At 45.0% G+C, this 17,655-nt stretch overlaps 1 protein-coding gene and 1 long non-coding RNA gene across 2 annotated transcripts; one reads left to right on the top strand and one right to left on the bottom strand.

The window, feature by feature from the left end:
- Positions 1 to 10,415: 10,415 nt before the first annotated feature.
- On the bottom strand, positions 10,416 to 12,612 carry LOC120704835. The gene is made up of 3 exons (XR_005687697.1): positions 11,859 to 12,612; positions 10,838 to 11,754; positions 10,416 to 10,748 (listed from the first exon to the last, which is right to left on the bottom strand). It is a non-coding gene; the product is annotated as an uncharacterized LOC120704835 (long non-coding RNA).
- Positions 12,613 to 14,277: 1,665 nt separating this feature from the next.
- LOC120702158 lies at positions 14,278 to 16,537 on the top strand. The gene is made up of 3 exons (XM_039985908.1): positions 14,278 to 14,577; positions 14,688 to 14,817; positions 14,933 to 16,537. The coding sequence occupies exons 1-3, from the start codon at positions 14,278 to 14,280 to the stop codon at positions 16,045 to 16,047; spliced, it is 1,545 nt and encodes a 514-aa protein (XP_039841842.1). The 3' UTR covers positions 16,048 to 16,537.
- The last annotated feature ends 1,118 nt before the right edge of the window (positions 16,538 to 17,655 follow it).

The following is a 17,655-nucleotide window of genomic DNA, read 5'->3' on the forward strand; positions in this document are numbered from 1 at the left end:
TCTTTGGTACCGGCTGGTATTTCCAACTGGTACCAATGGAAGCCTAAAGCACCAGTTGAAAAACCCGGTGTCTTAAGTAGAGGCCAATGGTCGCGGTTGAGGGTTCCCAACCGGTGCCTTTGGTCTTTCTCAGCCGGTGCCCAAGGCCCGTTTTCTAGTAGTGAAAGTAGTAGATCTGGTACACTCAACTAAATGTAAGCCTACAATAGATACTCACTTGGTGTTTGAATGTATCAAATTAAATGCATTTAGAAATGTTTTTAAATAAAATCATGTATACAACATTTATTAGCATGGAATTTTGTAGTAAAAAAACACTAGAGGATCGGACAAGAGGACACATGGGACACCTTTATTTTATTAGATTTGGTAGAAACATATTATGGATGCAGTACATTATGTTCCTCCCGGTAAAATGTGCAGCAACACTCGTTAGGTGTGGTGCACTCAGGTTCAATAGGTAGGTTTGTACTTTTGTTCTGACATTCTTGCTCGCATTTCGCATCAGTGCATGATTTCATAGCGTCACACTCGGTGTGATCTGCATGTGCATGAAATCCAAATCTCACTTTGTAAATCCCACGAATATAATGAATTCAACCATGTGAGAAGTATAAAAAACAGTTAGATACACACCTTCCACCCACGCTGAGAGGGCTGAAGACATCATCAAAATGATGCAAAGCGCAGCGCACAGAGACCTCACTGCGTTGCTCTTGACCGCTGCCATATGAAGAAGATTGTTCCAGTTTGCACATATTGCTTTGATTGCTCTTGTTTATATAGAGGGAGAGACACATCTTTAGGCGGTGTAGATTATTTATTACATGAATCTGTGCGCCCTTCTAAATTAATGATGAGTTGGTTTTGTTGTATGCATGGTTCCATATCTTGCACCATTATCAAATGAATGCAGCAGCAGCACCAATTTAAATGCGGAAAGATCCAAAATTTGGGTTCAAACTATGGGACAACCAGCCAAAATAAGTTGGATGTACCTTGGGGCCAATTCACATGAAAATCCCTGCACGATAAGGGGCACTATTTTGTTCATAGGCCGGGCAGTGGCAAAACTTGGATGTCGTGGATGAGATCGAGATGCAGATGGCAGTGCAAGTACAGCGGCCTGCCGCAGTGGGGAAAGAACCGGAACGCCACCATCGAGGGCACCGATGGCAGGTTCAGCAGTTTGCATGGAACCGTTCATGACGGTCAAGCGCGCGCTACATACTACAAAAAAAAAAAAAAGTAGACGTGCCTCCATTTTTTAGGGTCCGATGAAAAGCGCACCCCCACCCACCCAAAAAGTGTAGGTATTACTGTAGCGATTCATGCACCCCTAAAACGGATTTTCAAGAGGGTGAGCTGCCCTAGAAATATATTTTCAAGAGGGAACCGAAACAAGACCTGTTCCTAAAAATACTCATCTATAGATGCAGGTCATGTTTCCCTCTGCCCCATTTTCAGGGAAAGCTCGTCGCATGATCCATCCTAGCTTGGAAATCCATTTTGAGGGTTGTTCACCCATCCATGCGCTTGCTCGCGCATTCCTCCATTTCACCTCATCCTTTTCCTTCAAAGTGTCCGTCATATTATCATCTCTTTCTTTCTTCTTTCTTCCTTTGCCTAAGCCACAACGAGCAGCACTTGTCGCAGGCCAAATCTGACCGTTCACCTTCGACAAATCCAAATCACCACCCATGAGAGCAAGGCCAGCGTATACCTCTTCCAAAACTCCAAGCAAGAAACATGTTGAGGGACCGAAACTGGTGACCAGAGGGGGGTGAATGGGAGCCGATCAAAGTTTCTCTCAAAATTGATCCGTCGGCTTATATCCCGAAAATCACCACAAACCCTCAAATCCTAGATGAGGTGTGGAGTAGCTATAGAAGAGCTAAACCAACACAAATCAGCTCTAGGAACAGGCGAGAGAAAACACGGAAGCGATCGAGAAAAACTACAATCCACATAGTTAGGGACCGGTCTGATCGGTGCAACGAACCGGTCTGACTGGTCGTGCTCATGTTTTGGAATCCAGAGGAGACCTGGTTTGCTGGATCGTTCCTCGTGACCGAGTTTTCTTGGTCGATTTCTCTAGAACTCCTTTTGGCCCTTCTTTCTGCTTGTTGACTGGTCCTTCTTCTGATCTGTGGAAGTGGCATAGGAGACTTGGACATTTGAGTTTTGACATGTTGTCGAGACTTAGCTCACGTGGCCTGATCCGAGGATTGCCCAAATTGAAGTTTAAAAAGGACCTTGTTTGCCACCCGTGTCGTCACGGGAAGATGGTTGCCACTTCCCATCCGCTTGTTAATCAGGTGATGACCACTCACCGTGAAGAGTTATTACATATGGACACTGTTGGTCCTTCTCGGGTGATGTCTGTTGGTGGGAAGTGGTACGTTCTTGTAATCGTGGATGACTTTTCTCACTATTCTTGTGTCTTTTCATGAGAACCAAAGATGAGGCTTTCGAGTTTGTTCGAGACTTGATCTTGAGGTTGAAAAACGAGCTACCCTAGGCCATGAGAGCGATTCACAGTGACAATGGCACAGAATTCAAAAATGCTCGTTTTGACACCTTTTGCAGTGATCAAGGTCTTGAACACCAGTATTCTTCCTCCTACACTCCACAACAGAATGGAGTTGTAGAACAGAAGAATCGGACGTTGGTTGAGATGGCTAGGACGATGCTCGATGAGCATAGGACTCCTAGAAAGTACTGGGCTGAGGCAGTGAACACCACTTGTTATGTGTCCAATCGTATTTTCTTGCGTGCTTTCATGCACAAGACTTCTTATGAGTTGCGATTTGGACGCCAGCCCTGTGTTGATCATCTCAGAGTTTTCGGTTGCCGGTGCTTTGTGCTGAAGGAAGGAAATATTGATAAGTTTGAGTCTCGATCGTCTGACGGTATTTTTATCGGTTATGCTTCTCACTCTAGAGCTTACCGTGTGCTGATTATTGATACTAACATCGTCAGAGAGACTTGTGATGTCACTTTCGATGAGACTGCACCGTGCAATTCTTCTGCCTTTGATGTTACAGGAGATGATGAGCTCGGCACACCCATCTTTGAAGATGAGGAAGAAGAAGCTGCGGAGGGTGATGCTGAGGCTACCATGCGGGCTGTGGACCCAGCCGCCTCCGCCACGAGCTCGGACGATGACGACGGCCCCGACCCGACTGCATCTACTTCCCGGGGGCCGATCGAGCAGGTGACTCAGCCTTCCCCAGCTGCACATGAGGAGACACCAGCTTTGGTTGAGGAGGAGGCGACTTCGGCAAGGGAAACACCACGACACATTCAGCATCGTCATCCACCTCAACAGATGCTAGGTGTCCTCAACGAGCGAGTCACATGGTACAAGGTAATAAGTATCGCTGGCTTTTCTCATTCAGCATTTGTTGCCTCTTTTGAGCCCAAAGATGTTGGACACGCTCTTTCTGACTCCAATTGGGTAAATTCCATGCATGAGGAACTCGAAAATTTTGAAAGGAATCAGGTTTGGGTTTTGATTGAGCCTCCGCCTGCTTGTAATCCCATTGGAACCAAATGAGTTTTCAAGAACAAGCAAGGTAAAGATGGGTTGGTAGTGCAGAACAAGGCTCGGCTTGTAGCCCAGGGGTTTTGCCAAAAAGAGGGTATTGATTATGAGGAAACTTTTGCCCCGGTAGCACGCTTAGAGGCGATTTGAATCTTTCTTACATTTGCTGCTTCCAAGGGTTTTAAAGTTTTCCAAATGGATGTGAAATCTGACTTCTTGAATGGTTTTATTGAAGAGGAAGTTTATGTGAAACAACCCCCTGGTTTTGAAAACCCCAAGTTTCCAAACTGAGTTTACAAACTCCAGAAAGCTCTTTACGGTTTGAAACAGGTGCCTAGAGCTTGGTACGATAGGTTTAAAAACTTCTTGCTTGCTCAAGGTTTTAAAATGGGATATGTTGATAAAACTTTGTTCCTCATGCGCTCTGGCTCTGACTTTTTATTGGTTCAGATATACGTGGATGATATCATCTTTGGTGGCTCTTCTCACACTCTTGTGTCCAAGTTTTCTGAGCAGATGTCCAGGGAGTTCGAGATGAACATGATGGGTGAGCTGCAGTTCTTCTTCGGGCTGCAGATCAAGCAAACTTCTCAGGGCATGTTCGTCCATCAAGCCAAGTACACGAGGGACTTGCTGCGGAAGTTCGACATGAGTGACTTGTAACACCCTAGGTGTCTGTACAGTAATTAAATAGGTGTCTGCACAGTAATTGTGTATATTTTATATGCATCATGTGCTTGAATTGCTTGAAAAGGATCTTTTTTAAATATAAAAGGTTCTATGTGTAATTATGATTTTATGCAAGGTCCTTTCTGCAATTTTTATTGATTAAAGTGTGCAATTATTGCTTTTGTGGAGGGTGTTTTTGCAAAATTCAGTGCATTTATTACATGGCAGAAAATTTTGCTTTTAAATCTAAATTTAAAGTGAAATTACCTTGAATTTGATAAAATTCCTAGAATTCAAAATCCTTTCCATGTTTTCAAATTTAGCTCTTGAATCTTTGATCAAATAAATTTTTGCACAACATCAAAGTTGTAGATCTTGAAAAATTGAACAACTTTCATGTTGGGCACTTTTTCAGTTGAGCCCTAGATTAATAGTTATCAATGTTTTACAGATAGGTCCCAGAAATTTTGGAAATTTCGTTTAGGTCCCTGCCTTCTTCCTCAGCCCGCCTCTCTGCTCTGCTCTAGTTTGACCTGTATAATTCAAGATTGATCTAGGTGCTGTCTGAATAAAGGTTTTGTTGTGAATAAATGGCTACATGTCTTGGCATGAATTTTACAGGATAGCTTACTTTGTTCATGTTCTGTTTAGTGTAATATTTGCTGAATTTATTACTTATTGTGCACTGAGTGGTGGATTTATTAGCAAACTATGACCTGCTTGTTATAGGAAACAACTCCCACTATTTTATGAAGTTAGTATAACTTGTTTGTGCTGTTGATCATGATGCCTTGTGTAGTTAGATTTGTTATTTTACTACTCTATAAACGATTGCCCATGTGTGTTTTTGTTTTGTTTGCTTAGCTTCACTACATCGCGAGTGTGTTTATAATTCTGTTCTTGCATTACATATAGATACGACTACTTTATCAGACGGGACGTACGAGCTGATCCCGGATTCCGAAGAAGGTGATTTCGAAGCTCAAGTGAACACTGCCGTACTAACTGAAGCCCCGGACCAAAGTTAGCAACTACCGAGAAGGCAAGCCCCGGACATAACCTATATTTCAAATTATTATCATTTACTGTTGTTATTTACTTGTGCATCTACAGTTCTTAGGATTTGAATTGAAAACCCTAGATGCATGATCCTAGGAACCTATGTACTGAACACTAGACCTGAGTTCGACTACTTGCTAAGCTTATAGGACCGGTAAAAGTCGAGTGATTGCCTGTCACTCGCGAGCTTTATAGGAATTGCTTGTTTACTTTCTGTTATCAATATAAGGACGACGGACGGGGTCGTGTTCGATATCATGACCTTTGGTGAGACCCCGTCTGTGTTGATGAACTTGCTATGGTCGCGGTGTGTGGTAGTGCTGGTTAAGTTTTTGAAAGTACTAGCCACATGCCGTAAATATGGTACGCGGCAAGCCTAGTAACTTCTCGGCCCGGCAAGTGGACATACCTCCCACTTTCTTTTAGGGATAAGATGAATAACATGATAAAGGATATGGAAACTCATAGTGGTACTTTACGACTATGAGGGACGAGGTATAGAGTGCCATATGGGACGAGAGAAGTGCCCTGTGGGACGAGGGGGAGCCCTATAGTCGGGGGAGAGTGGCACTGATCCATGAACCGGAAAGAAAAGCCAAAGGTTGCTTGGAGGTGACTCGACGGTGCTTCAAGCGTGTGTGCTAGGTTTACCCTTGCAAGGTTGAATTTCGATTCAGAATCGTCCGCCTCTCACAATGAAATGAGACTGCTTGATCTCTTTGCCACACAGAGTAATAAGAGCAACATTACTATAATTAATCTTGATGTTTGCTTAGAAGATCTACCATGTTTGAATAGTAGTTGCTTACCTAGAATGGTTAATCAACTAGAATCTGGAAAGCTAAAATTTGAAAGTAAGGACCTACTCTTTATTGCTTTTCAGCAAAGGAAACCATAGCCTCACAAACCCTACATAGTCTAGCTAATGTGGGTTAAGTATACCCGTTGACGGTTAAGTCTTGCTGAGTATTAGAATACTCAGCCTTGCTGTTGAAACACTTTTTCAGGTACGAGTTTTGAGGAGCAAATCGCTAGCTTGACCTATCCTTGCTCGTTGCCTCCTGGCTGGTCCGTAGAGTGGGATACGTCTTCGGCCGGCAATGACCCTGACGAGTGATATCATGCTTGGGCTAGCTTGGTACCATTTTGCGACGTGTTGTAGCCGTCGTGTTTTATCTTTCGCTGTTTAAACTCTGAACTTATAGTTATGGTTTGTATAACTGTTTTACCAAAGTTGGTTTTGTAATAATGTTTTGAACTGGTTGTAATCACTACTGAACTTGCCTGTGTTGTAAAATTTGTGGTTGTAATATCTCTGGACTCGCCTTCGTGCGGGGTATGCTTGTTCGATCCGAGAACCGGTGGTTGTATCGGGACGTTACCCGACAGACCAAAAATTGTTCCGTTTGAAGTGCGTTTGAGCTAGTGTTGCCTTTATGGTGATGCCCTGCGCACTTGAGCCGGGATAATTCAGGTGGTTCTGCCACATGACTTGTCTCCTCAGCCGACTCCGATCAGCACATCGACGGTGCTTGATGAGGACTTGGACGGAGAGGCGGTGGACCAGAAGGAGTACAGGAGCATGATCGGCTCTCTCCTATACCTGACGGCGACCCGGCCGGACATTCAGTTCGGTGTCGGCCTCTGTGCGCGGTATCAGGCTTCACCGCACACCTCCGACAGGCAGGTGGTGAAACACATCTTCAGGTATCTGAAATTCACCCCTGAGTTTAGTCTTTGGTACTCTGCGTATTCTTCTCTGGTTTTGGTTGGCTTTTCTGATGCCGATTTTGGTGGGTGTCGGTTGGATCGCAATTAGACATCCGGCACTTGTCAATTTCTCGGTACATCTTTGGTGTCTTGGTCCTCTCGCAAGCAGGCTAGCGTAGAGCTTTTTTCCACAGAAGCCGAATACGTTGCCGCTGCTAGCTGCTGCTCTCATATTCTTTGGATGAAACAAACCTTGCAGGATTATGGGTTGAGTTTTGGTAGGGTTCCCATCTTTGTAGACAACATGTCCGCCATTTGCATTGCAAAGAACCTTGTCATGCACTCCAGAACCAAACACATAGATTTCCGTTTCCACTTCCTGCGAGATAACCATGAGAGAGGCCACATAGACTTGAACCATGTCCCTTTAGAGAGGCAAACCGCAGATATCCTCACCAAACCACTTGAGCAGGACACCTTTGCTCGCTTGCGAGGGGAGCTTGGGGTTTGTTACCCTTTTTGACCGCTGACTTCTCTTTGCTTAGCTTTTTGTAGGTCTTTGTTTTTGTTTCTCTTCGCTTTCTAGCTTCTGATAGATGCATTTGTATTGTACATGTTTGCATTTTGCATTGCTTCACTGCACTGCCATTCTTGTATACACTGTTATGATCCTCTAGTGCTTGCTAGTGTAGTTTTTTAGACTTGATCATGTATAACTTGCTCTTCAGTATATGTCATATCATCTGAGTTAAGCTATTTTGATTTGAAAATCTGAAAACATGATCACCCTATCTTGGCAACTAGCATGTTAGGGTGTTTTGATACGCGTTGCTATCTTACTCATGCTAGTGTGGTTTTAATCTTTGACATGAGCTAAAACTGTTAAAATTGTTTCATATATGTCTGTAATGGATTGAAAAGATCCAGGTGGGATTGCTTGTCACACTGATCGAGCTTTCGGGATGGCTCACATAGCACTAGTGAGAACCCGGGCAAGGCTGTGCATGACTGAAGCGAGTGCCTTAAGCTTCTGACTGCCTTTGGCATAGGCTTGGCCTCGCTGCTAAGTAAAGCATGACAAGCTTTCAACCCCTGGCAGTATCACTTACTTGATATAACATGTTAACTTTTCGTTCAAATGCCAGTGTTGAGATGCAGAATTAATTCATGATAAAATATGTTGGCTGTTTTGGATCACCATGTATGAGTTTGGCTAGCACTGCTTTCGTTCTCCTACTTGCTATTGCTAGATCATGGGTGATGCTTTTATTTTTGCTGAACTGAACTTGCTAGCTCTAGACTTGATTGATATACCCTGTTGAGCTAGATTCAGTTTCTGTTTATGAAGCACACATGCCTGTCACTAGATGATCATATCTTTGTATGCCTGAATGTTTCACTTACACCATCTGCACGACATTCATTGCATAGCATGATTTCAGGGGGAGATTTAGGTATTTTTTAGGCTTGATGTGTGCATGTGCCAACAAGGGGAGAATTTTTGAGAGAGAAGTGATCGAACAAGGGGGTGTTTGATTTTTGAAGTTGTTACGCACAGGGCTTTGAGAGTGCATCATTTTGTGAGAGTTGCACGTGTGAGGGGGAAATGCATTTCAGGGGGAGTTTCTATTTTGTTTTGGCTCCTGATCTTTCTTCGCTTTCCCTCCGCTTCCTGCATGACTGCGTCGAGCATTACCTCTGTCTTCGAGGAGTCGTGTTTTGGCTTTTGGTCGATTGCGTCGAGCCGTCGCCCTTGTCTTAGGGAATCGATCTTTGCTTGAGTAAATGACTGTTCTTGCCCTTCTGAGCTTTTTGTCACTTGCTTGAGTTCTTCACCTTCTTCTTGTCACTTTTTATTTTTCACTTCTCTGGTTACAGGTGGTGTGTTGACAATGCACTCATCAAGGGGGAGATTGAGGAATGAGCAGTACTCACTCCTGGCTGTGATGAGTGAATTGTCAACCGTGCGGTGTGATCGTGTGCTTGGTCTTTGGTTGCAGGTACACGGGCGTCGAGTGTCGACGGCGAGCTGCCATGGAGGTGCTGTGGCCGATGGACCGTGCGGTGGACGATGGTGAAGGGCAGCCAGGACCGGAGCTCGGACGGGGCAGCAGCTGTGGCGTCCACTCTTGGATCGAGGGCGCAAGCACCGGTGGATGGCGGATTTCTTGGTTTGCACCACAAAACCAAGTTGGCGGACGGCAGTTGAAGACGCCAAATCGTGGAGGCACGGGCGTCGGTCTCGGGACTGGCGGAGGTGACGGGCGTCGACGGCCTCCAGGGCCTCGTTGCGGGCGAGGAGGTGACGGGCGTCGGGTGGCGTATAGGGCCGTCAGAAGGCCGAGGCGGAAACGGCGTCTAGGGCCACGGCGTGGAGGCGGGAATCTTCCCGCGCGTGGAGTTTTGGCGGTTTTCTCAAAACCGGCCACCTACCCGGGTTTCGCGGACCCTCCAAAACCGCGGACCGGATCTTCATCGACGTGGCGGCATCGCGGAGAAGATCCGGTCTATAGTGGATTAATCTAGCGAAAGAACCAGAAGCAGTCTAGATCTTTGGTTCGCCTGTAAAAAGTTAGTAGAGCTTCCTAACCCTAGCTCAGCGCAGTGACGGTAATGGATGTTGTGTCGGAGTGTGAGGTGGTTATGCGTGTTGGATAAAAAATTAATGCTGCATTATCTGATAACCCATGTTGGTAGTTAATTTTTAGAAAAAAATGTTAGTATTTAATACTTACTCATATAATGCACTCCAAATTTTTATCAAGTCTAACATCACGTGAAGTATAACATACTTATATTTTCAACAAAAAAGAACGATCGATTTGGTAAGAAAATAAAATGTCATGCATGTAGACGCGCTACTTGCATGGCCATGGGACACCTTACAAGATCAAACATACTTCAAGTTGATGCCAACTGAATGAATAAGCACAAACTGTTATTAGCTGAATGGATAGCACAATTAATGGTTACACGTCCGTACACACATATCAGTTAGAAATAAACAAAGATGTATATAGAGTGCCTTATTGCATCAAGCAACAAAAACAAGAAAATTAAGCGCGCAGATCAGAAGCGGGGCAGAGCCAGAGACACCAACATATAGGTTGTTATTTGCCCCCAGTAACTGGATTTGGTGTTGCTTTAAGGATGGAGCAGGGACGGAGCTATGTGGTGTGTGTGTGTGGGGTGGGGTGACACCGGCGGCTGCCTCGGCTGGCTCCGCCAAGGATCGGACGGAGCTGTATTCCGGAGGAACGTAGAAAGCATATACCTCCTTTAGTTTCACAAATTGAGCACGATCAGTATTGGTATTGGTAAGTTGGATCCTCCTAATACTTGAATCCCCGATCCCACAGTGGGCCATGAGTAGCCAGACGAATGTGATGAGCTCTCCTCCTCCGCTCAGCTGCGCTGCATGCATCGCCGGCCGCGTAAAGAAGGAGCCGCGTCCACATGCGAGCAAACTCCTCCAGTGTTCCCTTGCTTGGCTCCAACTGAGCAATCGTACCGTCCATACTGAACTCTACAGAAGCGCGTTCAGGTTCCTGCAACCTATCTAGGGCAGCTTCTGCGCTGATGGAGAGCGGTAGAATGGAAGGGTGGGTAACCGAAAGGTACATCATGTGTTTCGATAATTTCCGGCATACCTCCATGAGACCAGCATTTGCCTTCATGTCTGAATGAGAAGCATATTTTCTTAAATATGTCTCAGTGGCGTAATGCATGTAAATAATACCCAAACCAAAATCTCTGACGAAAACTGCATGCAACTCATAAAGTCAGGGGGACTACTAGATATGTCCACTCATGGGGATTATCATTGTCAAATTCAGATATAAGGAGACTAACCTCTTTTGCAACACCCTCCACAATCATGGTATCCACATCCGTAAACTCAGTGTCTAATATCATGCTCAGCCAAAACAACTTCTTCCTTCCAACACCGAACAAATCCACAAACAACTTTCTGAGCAAGATCATTATTTGTTGGTTGGTTGTCCTTGGCTGCAGGTAGCTGTCAGTACTCAACCAGTTATGATAGTTGTACTGTCCAATGGAATTTGGCCACCGTGGTTTCATCTTTTTAGGGCCGCAAAAAACAAACCATGAAAACCTGGCAAGTGCATTACATTTGTGAGCCTTCAACCATGCCCATGTCCATGGTGACACCATGGGAATAAACATTGAACAGACATCCAGGAAAAAGCATCCGAAAAATAGTGCGTAGGCGTGATTGCCAAGGTTGTTAAAACGCTAAAACGACAAAACGCTCATGAGCATATTTTTGACTTTTAAACGTTTAAACGTCTTTTAAACGCCTTTTCAGGCAATATAGGTAAAATAACAATATATCATAAGTTTGCATATAATATGAAGGAAAACACCAATCATCTTGACATAATAACATGTTCTAAAATGACCATGTCCACACCCACAAGCACACAATAAGCACATGTCCGCGAAACCGCAACCACAAGAGCACACAATCAAATAAAATGACACATAGAGATAGAAGTAAAATGACCAAGTCCAAAAGAAACGCACAATAGTAAATGGTTGGTCTCAAATATGATCTCTCATCTCTCAATAGTCATCGTCCAAATCATCAATACTAGCACCATCCTTGTCTTGCTCATGACCATTGGTACCATCATTGTTTGTTTCTTCCTCATCATCCACATCAAGGTCATCAAGCACAAACACTTCCTCGTCATCCTCATTTCCTTCATCCATCAGCACTGGCACTATTGCTGGCCATTTCTTCTCTGCAAAATCAAAAATTCAAAAGCATGTGCCATGTGGACAGTAGTGAGCAGAGCAGTAGAGAACTGAGACTGAGAGCAGTAGTGACAGAAGGAAAAGAGGGTACCTGGGCACTTGGACTTGAAAACTTGAAGTGGAGGAGAAGAGGGACAGGCGGCCGGGGTGCTCGTGGCTGCAGAGCAGAGTAGGCGGCCGGCCTATGGCTTGCGACGGTCGACGGAGAGAAGAGCAGGCGCTGCAGGCAGCCGTCCGCTGACTTGCGACAGAGAGCAGCAGGCGGAAGAAGAGCAGAGCAGGCGGCTGGGGCTCTCGCGATGCAGAGCAGAGCAGGCGGGCCTCGGGGCCTCGGCTCGCGGCCGTCTCTACTAGACGTGCGACGGGCGACGGGGATCTACAGGCCCGTGGCCATCTCTCTGGGATCCGGTGGAAGGTCGGCGGCGGGGAGATGGTGGCGCGGGGAGAGGTTGCGGCGCAGGAGGGGTGGCGGCGGATCTGAGCCGTGACCCCGTGCCTGTGCGTGCCCGTGGAGGCCGTGACCCTGTGCCTGTGGGCTTTTTCTTCCTCCTCAGCCTGGCAGATTGGACCAAAGCGCCAAAAACGTGGCGTTTCAAGAGGTTCTACGTTTGAACGTCAAAACGTGGCGCTTAAACGACATAAAACGTCGTTTTAGACGACTTCGTGCAACGTTGCAGCGTTTGAACATTCCTGTGTCGTTTTACCGTTTAAACAGTGATTAAACGGCGTTTAATCGACATTTTAATAACCCCAATTGCAATGTCTGCTTTGCTATATCTCTCTTTCCCACTTGCATGGAAGAGCGCAAAAGCAACAATAATAGAGGCCTCAGACATGCATCGAAGGATGACATCAAGCAAGGTGCGGTTGGAAAAGACATCAAGGACAGATGGCATGGATTTAAGAGCAGCACCAACAAAAGGGGCAACATCACTAGCGCTTCCTTCAGGCAGTTCTTTTTTGTAACGGTTTGCAGCTGAGCTCTCAATACTTTTAAGGCTGCCAAGCTTGAGAGACCATGGTAATCCGAAGACGGAAGAAAGAAGAGCTTACTCCACGCGGCGACGAATCACCGACGGGGCATTCGAAGGACCCTCATCGGGGCGCTAGGAGCCCGCTATTGCTACAGGGAAACCTAGGGTTTTTGCTGGAAGAAGAAGAAAGGAGGCTCTGTAGCTAATGGAGACTTGTTGCCGATACAAGGACGGAAGGTGATATTTATGGCCCAGTCTGGATAAGTGAAAAGACGAAAGGTGAATCGGCGCATTAGGTTTGTGCGGACGGAAGGTGAAAGGCTAGGGGCAAAGAAGAGTTTTACCCAGTTGTACGGGGCAAGCCATGTGCACGGGATACGAGAAATGGCTTTAAATGCCGATTGGAGTAGTTTCAGAACAAAATAAATTATTTCGAAACTGGGGGGCATGTGTTGACACCGTTTTTTGACACGTGTCAAGGAATGTGATTTTTGTGAAGAGAAGGTGACCGATTTGGAAGAAACCAAAAGATGCACAGTGTTGGAATCGGCCGATGGAGTCCGTCTGATGGACCAGAGAAATATGCCATGAAGATGTTGATTTGACCAATGTTCGACAAGGCGCTGTTCCGCGGCCGCCTAGGCGCGCCTAATCGCTAGGCGGAGGGTGACCGCGGGGCCTAGGGGGTAAGCGGGCACCTAGGCGGCGGCGGCGCCTAGGCGGGAAAAGGCGGCGCTGAGGCGACGAGGAAGCGGCGCGGAGGCGAGCGAGGCGGCGCGGAGGCAGGCGAGCGGCAGGGTTGACTGATTCTCGCGGGGCGGGAGCGCGCGAGCGGGAGCGCGCGTAGGCAGGAGCGCACGGGCTGGAAAAATTGGCGCCAGCGGGAGTAGCACGGAAGGATAAGGAGGAGGGATAGGGAAAATGAAAGAGAGGGAAATAGAGGAGCTGGTGCCCGCCGCCGCCATTGGAGTTGGAGCTCGTCGTCCCCGTCCTTGCCTCCATCTCCCTACCACCCGCCGGATCCCCACTCCCTGAGCTGCTCCCTCGACTCCCAGGCGACCTGACCCCGGGCTCGTCCCTCGCCACGCTCTAGCGAGCCCGTGGTCCGGAGACCCGAGCTGCTTGCTTCCGGCTGCCATGACGCGGCGACGCCCAAGATACGTCCTCTGCTCTGCTCCTCCCTCCTCTGCAGCTCTGCTCCTTCCTCCTTTACTGGCTGGTGCCCGACTCATCCTTCTGCAGATCTGCAGCTAGACTCTGCTCTGGTCCTCCCTCCTCTGCTGGTTGCTGCTCGACTCCTCCCTCCTCTAGTTCTCCCTCTGTTACCATGGCTCTTATAGTGGTCATGTGCATTTTATTATTGCTTGAGTGTGGATAGTACCTATGGATTGCAGATTGTTTTGTGTAAAATATACATGTGCATCTAGATTGCTGGATTCTTTTTGTATTATATGTCTTATTGCCTCTGCAGCTGTGTAGTTTAAGTATAATTACTGAATCTATGCATCAATTTAATAATCAACATGCACATGTAGGATGTCGACACCTGAGAATAGAACCAATGAGACCAATGTGACTGTTGTAGAGAATCTCTTGAAGAGGAATTCAGATGATGTGGGATGGGAGTATGGGGTTCTAATTGATGCTCAGAATAAGGACAAAGTGAAGTGCAAGTTTTGTGGTCACCAAAGCACTGGAGGAATTTATCGATTGAAGCAACATGTGGCCAATGTTGGAAAAAATGTGAAGAAATGCAGGGAGAGCACTCAGGAAGCTAAAGAAAAGTGCAAGAAATCATTAGATGAGTCAAAAAGGAGAGGGAGGAAAAGGCTGTCCGTAAGCTAGAGCTTAGAGAAGAGGTCAATGTTTCTCGGGTTGGAGAGGATGATGATGAAGTAACTTGTGTTGGAAGCTCCAAGCCTCACAAATTAGGACCCATTGATAAGTGGACTCGTGCTATTGATCCTAAAGCAACAAAAACTAAATCTTTGAAGCAACAAAAGTTGAACAAGGAGCTTTGGAAGGAAAGAACACGTGAGGTGCAGAAATATATTGCAAGATGGGTCTATACACATGGTAATTATCTAGTCACCCTTACTGCCATGATGCCATCTATTGTTCTGTTTTTTTTTCAATTTAAGAATATTTTGAAACTGAATACTAATAGCCTTTATTCATACCCTTTTTGTAGCCATACCATTTAATGCTTGTGACAATGATGAATTCAAGCAAATGTGTGAAGCAATTGGTCAGTTTGGTGCTAGATTTCAACCTCCTTCTCAGCGTGATCTACGTGAGACTTTGCTGGAAGAGGAGTATGCAAGAACCAAGAGTTTGCTTGAAGAACGTGATGCTGAAAAGATGAAAAGTGGGTGCTCTATCATGACAGATGCTTGGTCAGATAGGAAGAGAAGAAGCATAATGAACTTGTGCACAAATTGTGCTGAGGGATCAAGTTTTATCAGCTCAAAAGAGATGTCAGATGTGTCACATACAAGTGAAGTCATCTTTGAATTGGCGGGCAAAGCAATTGAAGAACTTGGTCCAGATGATGTGGTGCAAGTAGTGACAGACAATGCCTCTAACAATATGGGAGCAAAAAAACTCTTAGTGGAGAAGAGGCCACACATCTTTTGGACCTCTTGTGCAACTCATACTATTAACTTAATGCTCCAAGGAATTGGCAGCTTGACAAAGTTTAAGAAGGTGATTTATCAATCTAAAGCATTCACCATATTTGTTTATGGGCACACAAGAACATTGGAATGCATGAGACACTTTACAGAGGGTAAAGAAATCATAAGGCCAGGAGTAACTAGGTTTGCTTCAGCCTTTCTTACTTTGAACAGCATGCTAGAGAAGAAGAATCAGCTGAAACAAATGGTGGTTCACAGTAGGTGGGACCAATTGAAGGATGTGAAAACAAAGAAAGGTAAGGATGCAACAACAACAATATTGAGTCCAGCCTTTTGGAAAGATGTGAAGATATGTTTGAGTGTTTTTGAGCCATTATTCAAAGTTCTACGTTTGGTTGATGGAGATGTGAAGCCATCCATGGGTTTCTTGTTTGGAGAATTAATCAAGGCAAAGAGAGAGATCAAGGAGGCATGTGGCAATGTTGAATCTCGCTACAAGGAGATCATTGCTGTCATTGACAAGAAGATGAAAGGAATACTTGATTCTCCATTGCATTTGACTACGTATTTGCTGAATCCATACTATAGTTATGCAAACCAAGCCATATTTGATGATCCCACAATAACAGTAGGCTTTATCAATTATGTGGAGGTTTTTTTACCATCATGATGAGAATATGCAAGAACAGGCTGTAAATGTGGAATTAAAGAAATTTCAGAGTAGAGAAGGATCATTCAGTAAAAAGCTTGCAAAGACTTGTCAAAACTTTGACTACAACCCAAGTAACTAATTGTTCATTTCAGCATAGGGTCCAACTATTTTTTTTGCATTTTTACAAGTATTAATGGAGTAATTGACATTCATTTCAGCATCTTGGTGGAGACTCTATGGAACTGAAACAGAAGCTTTGCAAAGGTTGGCCACAAGAATCCTTTCTTTGACATCAAGCTCATCTGCTTGTGAAAGAAATTGGAGTACTTTCGAACTGGTGTTGTCCCTATGCTCATCTTTCATCTACAAAATTCAGCATTAGACAAGTGCAGAATTTTTTATGCAATGTTCTCATGATTAATTTGCAGGTACACACTAAGAAAAGAAATAGGCTTACTACAACCCGCCTCAACAAGCTAGTTTTCATTTAATTCAATTCTAAGATGATGAGTAAGAAACAAAAATAAAATCAAAGAAAATTGATGATATCCTTCTGTCCAGCGACACATCTGAAGCTCAAGGTTTCCTGCATGAGGATGGAGATTCTTGTGCATTAATTGTTTATAGGGATGAGCACGAAGAGGATCAGGATGTGATGCCCGGTACTGGAATACCATGGTCTGTTCTTGGAGATGCTGTGGGAGCAGAAGAACAACTTGAGCTACGTAGAAGTACAAGAGTGAGACAGCTTTATGAAGAAGAAGAATTTGAATCTGAAGAAGAGGAATTTGATGAAGATGATGATGATTATTGAAGACTAGAAAGGCTTTGGGCTATGGCAGTGGGCTTTGCTTTGTCTTGTCATCATGTCGTGTTTTATTTATGAACTTGTGTTGTGTCTGTTCCTGTTCCTTTTGCATTGTGACATGAACTCTGAAGTCTGAACTAGAACTCTATTTATGAATTATTCATGTGCTGTATCACTGTATGTGCTATCTCACTTGTCTCAATGATTTAAAATCTGTTATTTGCTGGAGCTACGAGCTGCTGTTTTTTGTTGCTAATATGGGCATATGGATGGCTATGAAATCATTCAGATAAGTACCTACTTCCTCGCTAAAATGTAAATATGTCAATAGTGAATTTTATTTGATAGTTCTCACAACCTTCTCTCTGGTGCTGCTGCAGGAACAAGAATTTGTACTAAGAGCAATGTTGTACTAGGAAAATCAAGGCATTAAAGTAAGGTATGTATGCAGCCATCTTGATGTTTCACTCATATATTATATAGTAAATTGCACATATGCAAAATCTAAAAAACACCTAGAAAATGCCTAGAAAACGCCTAGACGCGCCTAGGCCCGCCTAGGCTCTAGGCGGAGGGTCACCGCCTAGAAACTGCCTAGCGCCTAGCCGAACATTGGATTTGACCGTTCTGGTGCTCGGCCAATGGATAGTTGCCGATGAAGTCAAGGAAGGAGGAGAGGATCCGGACTCTGCGAGAATCTTGATGATTTGGTTGTAATATTTAAAGTAGTTTATCTTTTAGATAGTCTTTTCTTTAGGGTCAACTAATGTTTGCCGTAATCGGCTAGGACTTGATAGCGCTAGGCTATAAATATGAGT

This window comes from Panicum virgatum, chromosome 4K (assembly GCF_016808335.1).
Source record: "Panicum virgatum strain AP13 chromosome 4K, P.virgatum_v5, whole genome shotgun sequence".
Lineage (NCBI taxonomy): Eukaryota > Viridiplantae > Streptophyta > Magnoliopsida > Poales > Poaceae > Panicum > Panicum virgatum.

What these genes read in the sequence shown, in the direction of transcription:
- LOC120702158 (XM_039985908.1), top strand. Translation starts at nt 14,278, where the DNA reads ATGTCGACACCTGAGAATAGAACCAATGAGACCAATGTGACTGTTGTA. An exon ending in GAGGGAGGAAAAGGCTGTCC is followed by an intron (nt 14,578 to 14,687) that starts GTAAGCTAGAGC and finishes CCCATTGATAAG; the next exon opens with TGGACTCGTGCTATTGATCC. An exon ending in AAGATGGGTCTATACACATG is followed by an intron (nt 14,818 to 14,932) that starts GTAATTATCTAG and finishes CCCTTTTTGTAG; the next exon opens with CCATACCATTTAATGCTTGT.